Consider the following 7225-nt stretch of genomic DNA (forward strand, 5'->3'; position numbering starts at 1 on the left):
CTTCTTTAAGGTCTTCCCCTCTCTAAATTAAGCCTTTAAGTCTTCTGACTGGCTCCTCCTGGCATTATGCAGAAGAAAGAATAGAAGTACATGTCTAAAACGTCCACCATATAAAACATCTGATGAGCATGTTAATTCCAGTTTTCAATAGTGCAAGTCTGGATCTCTCACACTCATATAGAAAGGTAACACTCCATTACCTCTCAAACTAAAGATATAAATCCACTGTCTCCTACTGTCTTCTACTCTAGGGCAGTGTATGGCAGCGAATATATGATATACATCATCAAATATGGATTTAGGATATTAGGTTTGTGGAATAAGAACAACGATGCTTATAGCCTTCACAAACAAGATGCTGAACATCTAAACTGCCTTTCCGGTGAAGTTGCAGTAATGGAGCTGGTAATAACAGAGTACTGCAGGAGCTGCAAAATTAAGAGGCAAAGGTGCTGAGATCTTTGCCTCCCACCACTTCAGAGACATTTTCATTTTGTCACAGCTCACATCAAACACATCTCTGTCACAAAATAGAAGAAACTTCTGATTAAAGCAGGCCCAAAAAAGTGATAAATGTATGTTATTAGGGTCCACCAGGTGGACACAACCCTGTCGTCACCATGTCAGAGTTTGTTGGGAGTTTTTGCAGCATTTCCCCAATGATTGTTTTGTTTCTTTACTAGCCTTGCACCTACATGATGAGTACATAATTGTACCCCTTCCTAATGCTAAAGACCAGCCATCATTTCTCCAGCAGTGGGACTGTAATTTTCCTGGTACAAGGAGGGCTCGGGTGTGTTCTGCTATGCCTGAAGTCCTTGTTTTTCTGTAGCAGCACACAGTAGGGGATCACCTCTGTTTGTAGATCTGCAGGGCAGGTCTCAGCCTAGAGTCAGCCTTTTTCTGGAACTAAAGTGCAGTAGCTTACCAATAGCCCAGTGAACGCAGCATGAACCCTAGCTTTGTTTTCTGCTTCATTAATTTAACACCATTCATGTTCAGAGTTACAGAGTCAGCGTCCTCTTCCCTTACAGCCTATTTTGTTATACAGAGACCGAGCGACACCACAGGTCCTCAATTTCTCGTCTCCAGAGGGTTGTTATGTTTATCCAAAGCTGACTCTGCAGCATTAAGAACAATGGAGATAATGATTGTGGATGCCAGTGCTGCTCCAAAACCAATGGGACATTATTCCTACATCGAATAAGGTTAATGCAAAAAGTCAGTTATTCAGAGCAGCATGATATAATTTTATTTTCCCTAAAACAAAAACAAAAAAATCAAATTCATTCTATTTGCTACACATTCACATTTTCCTCATTACATCAAACAGCCAACGCTTTCAGAAATGCAAGACAATGCCACAGTTTTTAAGGTAAACCCCAAAGGCTGGTGAACGGAAGCTAGACCACAAACACAAATGTAAGTGGTAAAAGCAGAATAAACTTAACAATGTGATTATTTGTGTGTGTGTGTGTGTGTGTGTGTGTGTGTGTGTGTGTGTGTGTGTGTGTGTGTGTGTGTGTGTGTGTGTGTGTGTGTGAATCTGAAAAAGAGGGCATTGGCTTCAGGAAGAAATCCATGGTTTTGAAAGGCCACTTGAATGAAGCCTTGTGCTGAAGGTTTTCTTTTTCTTCTTGTTTTGTCTTTTAGCACCTTTTGCTTCCCCTGCTGTACAAACTTTTAATGAAATGATTAAACTTTTTGGATTTGGCATTTAGCAGATTTGGCTTCAGCATGGAGTGCACTTTCTGTTTTAACTGGCACAACTTTCATGTTGTTAAAAGTGCTAAATGATTTGTGGCACTGCACAAAACACATTGAGAACCTAATTGGGAACATTTGGAATAACCACGTATGAGAATACATATACAAAATAAGCCCATTTTCTCACCCCTTTTTTGTGTGTGTGAACAGTAAGCACTGAACTCACATTTAAATTTAAACATTTCTTTTAAAATACAACACACCCCTTTTATTTCTTCATAATTTGCTTCCAATCAACCAGACTGGAAGCCAGAAGCTCAAGTAATAGTTCTCCTGGCTTTCTAGAGAAGTAATTTACTAAGTTTTAATCTATGAAAAATGCTAAAGATGATAGAGTTTCACAGGAATAAAATAGTATTTTTGCACTAACAAGGTAATTCTCAAAGCCAGAATACAATAAATCTAATATAGTGTTATATATTAGAGGAGTTGAACAAGTGGGGTGAAAGAAGAAATGGTAGCCCTAAAAAAAGAAGGTGGAAGGGTAGCTGTCAAGCCATTCCTAAGTAAGGATGAGGTATGGCAAATGACACAATAACTTGTGTGAGAATCAGTGGCAACAGGACTTATGGAGTGATGAATCCAAATTTGAAATTGTTAATGTAAATAAACAGCCATAAGTAGAGGTCAGGAGAGAGATCCAGCAGTGACAGTCTACAGCCATCTGTAAAACACGGTGGAGGCTTTGTTGGGGATCTTGTCAAATTCGACAGAATTAAAATACCACCAGACTGTAATCCATCATGCAAAGCCATCTGGAGAGCATCTGATTGGCAATAAAGTAATTTTTCACAGCACAGCAGAGGTAACACAGTAGAACCTGGATACACTCTCCACTTGCCATCCTTTGCAAGGGCGTAATCCCCCCCCCCCCCCCACCCCCCCCACCCCCCGACAGCAGGAGGTGTATAATTTTTCCACCAACACGAAAGCGGTGTTTTTTGTTTTTTCATTTCTTGCTCATAAGCAGAGAGTGCTTGCTAGCGCTGTCCTTAGACAGCAAACGTGATGAAACTATTCAGGAAAAAAACGCCGCGTATATATTGTTTATCATGACTCTGGCTTTACGTGCCCTATCAGCACAATTTAAAAACTGGTATATATCACCTTGTTTCTTTGTCATCTCGACGTGGTCATGTGATTGGCTTACCACGACTACTTTATTCTTTCTCAGTCAAACAGCAGCAGTCATGCGTTTGTTTTGCCCCCTTAGCTCCAGGTGTTGTGCCAAAAAGTGATCGTCAGGCAGAAAGTGATTGCTGTCTGCAAGACCGCGCGCAGCTGCTTATAGCTGTAGCGCCCAGATTACTTACATAGACAGCTACTTCCATGCAACTGAAGGTGCGGTAAGCTGAAGACAGCTTCAACCGTCTGTTTGCTGAAAAATAGTAACGCGACCACATTTTCTTGTTAGTAACTGTAACGACGTTGTAATGATAGAAATAGTAATTAGTTAGATTACTAATTACCATTATTCCCATCACTGGTTATTACCAGTAAAATAGTTGCATGTTTCATCATCTGGGAATTTACCCAGATTTATTTACTTATTTAGACAGAGATCTTGACACCCCCCCTGTCATGGTTGGCTGTGTGGCAGGTGGGCAAGCAGGAGTGGTGGATCCAAAATGCAGGACTCAGACACAGAAGTTCAACTTAAAGTGCAGCTTTATTGCTGTAAAACCTCTTACTAACTAAACTCACCAAAAGACAAACAAAAACGCTGGTGGACTAAAACACTGAAGCAGAAATACTGAACTGAAACTAGAGCTGGAAACAAAACACTGGTAACACGGAGGCAAAACACACACAGCTTGTTGAGGGTACGACGCAACACTGACTCAGAGAAACACAGGGTCTAAATACACTGGGAAGTAACGAGGAGAATGAGACACAGAAGGAGAGCACAGCTGGGGGAAATTAGAACTGACGAGACAAGCAAAGCAGGACACATTCACATAAGACACGGACCTACAAAGTAAAACAGGAAGGATCACACAGAGACGCGAACTTGACACAGTGGAGACAGCAACTAAGAAACACAGAGATATAAACCATAAGGCAGAGGACTCTAAGAACCGAGAGACACAGAGGGGAACCCAAACATGCAGACACAGACTTACACAGAACAGAGGGGACAGAGAAACATGAAGACAAGGGATCAAAACTAGAAACCATAGAAACTCACACCAAGTACAATAATACAAAAATCACAAAGAACTAAAACGCTGGGTCAGGAGACCCAGGACCCTGATACCCCCAATGTTCAACACAAAGTTACACCGATGATCCTTTGCACAAATAACCTACATCAGTTGAAAATACAGTGATGGCTCACACTCATAATTAAGAGAGAGAAGAGTGAGACTAAGAAAATAAAGATTATGAGTCACTATAAACTTCCCTGTTGAAGAAGCAGCAACTTTGCTAAAAATGCATCAGGCTGGTATTGTCCTTAAAGCAATATTAGAAAAAGGTATAAAATGCAGCCTAGAAACATTAGAACTAAGTGTTTAGTTCATAAAGTTTTGTCCTCTGTGGTCTCTTGCATATAACTGTGTAGTTTAAAAGAAGCTTGACCATATGTTTGTGCTGTATGCTTGCCTCAGTTTTACAGGTGCTTCCAAGCCCTGCTGCAGTGTGAAGCTCCTCGAAGAGGCTCCAGCTTAAAGAGTTCCTCCAAGGTCCCCACCAAGGCCATGAGGGGAATAGCAGGAACTGGTCCCCGCCGTACTAACGAATTCCTATTTATGGTAGCCTCATTGGGTCAACCAGCTGCTACAGTCCCCCGACTGGGGCTCTCATGTGAACCTACTATCGATATCACAAAAGCCCCTTCTTCAGACAATAAACCTGTTGTAGTCTCACTAGTGGCTCACCGTGAATGCTGACAATTGGTTATATAATCATAAAACCCTAAGGTCCCCATCCAGGAGATCAGTGAAAAAGAAAGAGGTGGTTTTACTGAGACTTGGAAAGCGGCGGTCTGCCAGTCCAGGTGGATTCAACGTGACTCCAGCATTAACTCTGGCCTGCCTAGTACAGATGATAGATCAGTAAGAAAGGGCTGTCTCTGGAAAATGTGAGCAACTATCAGAGATGACAGTAAATCTACAGAAGCTGGGAGTTTGTATATTTTACTGAGAAAAGAAACACTCATGATCCTTTCTTAGAAAGCACATTTAAAGGATGCTCTTATCAGAGCTCTGGAGTCAGACTGTAATAAAAGAGGAATTATAAGGATAATTTTGTGCAATATCTCATTCTCTTAAAATGTCATAACAATAGCGTGCTCAGGAGTGCTGGGGAAGGGCTATGATTGGTCTGTACTGATTGTTACTGACAGCAGTTACAAAGTGAAGTGAAATTGAAGAACACCAGCCACTTATGACTGCAAGCTTTTTGAAGTCCTTCAGAATGAGAAAACTTTAATAATCTGTGCAAGGGGAATGCTTTTGCAGCACTTGCACAAATAAAAGAAAGTTGTAAAATTACACAGAAACACAAGAAAGTGTAATGCAATAAAAGTACCTGAGAAACGACAGAGGTGCAAACTTAAATGGAAGTGGTGATAACTTTACCACCATAGAGTGGCAAATTCTATAGAAAACTATAGAGTTAAGTCTTCAAACCAGCAATAGTAGCGGCCATAACAGTTACAAGAAAAAAATCAAACGAGTGCAATAAGTCAAGATGTTAAATTGGGTAAAGAGAAGGAGTAGCATTCACAATTAAATGTCTTAATAAAAAGTTAATTGTACATTTAACATTGCTAGTATGCCGGGGGTGTTTGGATTTTTTTCAGGGAGATAGACTTTGGAAAGAAATACTGTAACTGCAAGTTGGAAATCACTGTACAGCCCATTCAGTAATGGCTGTGAATGTGCAGTCTAATGTAAAGGAGTTTGATGAAATGCAGCATCTAGCAATGTTAAATATTTAGCACTTGTATACCTCGAATTTTATATTCATGCTGTGTTTTGTTAGAGTTTTAAATGTGTATTCAGAGGAAAGAGGTAACATCCTAAAATGTTAGTAGAAGATTCAGATAACTACGAGTTTAGTTTATTGTTCATAAGCATGCTGTCTGCAAAGTTTGGGCACAAATCAGCTTAGCTCATAATCTTCACAGTAGCTGATATATTTATTTTCTCAAGAGTCATTCTGCAGAGTTTTGCAGTTCAATAATCAGTATCACATCTGACAATGTGCTCCAAAGTGTCTCCAAAGCACTCCATTGCAAGCAACTCATATAAGTTAAATGGAAAGAATTTGCTTTATCATATCATGTTTTCCATGTATTTGTCAGCATCTTGGTTTTTGGGGGTTTTTTTGCTAAGAAATTAAAAATCTCTCCCTTCTTGAAATGCAAAGATTACAGTAGAGTTTCTGAATGCATCAAAGCTGTGTTGTCAGTAAATGTTTAAACTGTATATGATGTGGAGCCACTTTTGCTACTGCATACAGCATACACCTGTTGGCTACAACAAGGACAGCAATGGCAGGTGAGGTGAAAAACATTGATTATATTATTACCAATCTGTCAGTGTGTAGGAATTATTGGGCAGCAAAAATCAACATTTTTTTAAGTCCAGCCTGGAAATAACTTACAAACAAGAGAAAATGGTAAGTGTGCCCATTTTTCTTGGTCAGCTTCTGATGGTTGGACAACTGGACTACTAGCATTTCCAAAATAGTGATTGTTGTGAATTTTTCCCAAAAGCGAGCTAAAGAAGGAAAACAAGTAAACCAGCAACAGGGTCATGAGCACCCAAGACTCACTGATGCACGATGATTCCTTGAAGGAGGGTTGAAGGCTGAAGAACACATTTTCTTTTCTATTATGTTGACAGCTGAGTGTATGTGCATTATTTACAAGAGGAAGAGATGGCAGCAGGATGCACTACTGGAAGTAGTTAGGCAGACCAAGGTAGTGTAATACTATGGGAAATGTTCTGCTGGGAAAGCTTTCCCATATGGAAAAGAAATGGAAAAAACTTATAAAAGACTTGCATAAGATGTGGTCTACATCATATAATGAATCCTATAAAACTTATATGATTTACTCATGAAAGTGGTCACTTTCTCATTACTTTCATATATTGTTTTAGTAAATATTGAACCCTGATTCTTTTATTCTTCTACTGGACTAGAGAACACAGACTATCCAAACCATACAAGTTTCATTCATATAATTTTTCAAGGGATCTTATATGTGTTTTCACTCTTTTATGCTTTTCATACAAGTTTCACACAAGACAGATACAAACTTTATAAGATTAATATAAATCTTTTTCATATGGGTTGGTTTTGGAGTTCATGTGACACATTAAGAGGTATCACATAAATATTGTTGCTCACCATGTATGTTTCATGGCAGGGTATTCTGAAATGACAATGGGCTCTTTCAGCAAACTATGCTACAATATCAACTGCAATGTTCGGGAAAGTTGACTAA

The 7225-nt window shown here is 39.5% G+C and overlaps 1 protein-coding gene across 3 annotated transcripts in view; it reads left to right on the forward strand.

Moving 5' to 3' along the window:
- Nucleotides 1–6965, forward strand: part of LOC113009971 (vertebrate ancient opsin-like) — a 79086-nt gene extending 72121 nt beyond the window's left edge. For 2 of the 3 annotated variants that reach the window (XR_003270270.1, XR_003270271.1), the window contains exon 4: nt 4377–4431. Coding sequence is in view for 1 of the 3 variants with exons in the window: in XM_026148692.1 (XP_026004477.1) it covers nt 4377–4658 (282 nt within the window). In the remaining 2 variants the exon portion in view is untranslated. Of the gene's footprint in view, nt 1–4376 lie in introns of all 3 variants that reach the window. The other variant, XM_026148692.1, reaches the window with a different exon arrangement.
- Nucleotides 6966–7225: the final 260 nt, after the last annotated feature.

Source organism: Astatotilapia calliptera, chromosome 18, assembly GCF_900246225.1.
Source record: "Astatotilapia calliptera chromosome 18, fAstCal1.2, whole genome shotgun sequence".
Classification (NCBI taxonomy): domain Eukaryota; kingdom Metazoa; phylum Chordata; class Actinopteri; order Cichliformes; family Cichlidae; genus Astatotilapia; species Astatotilapia calliptera.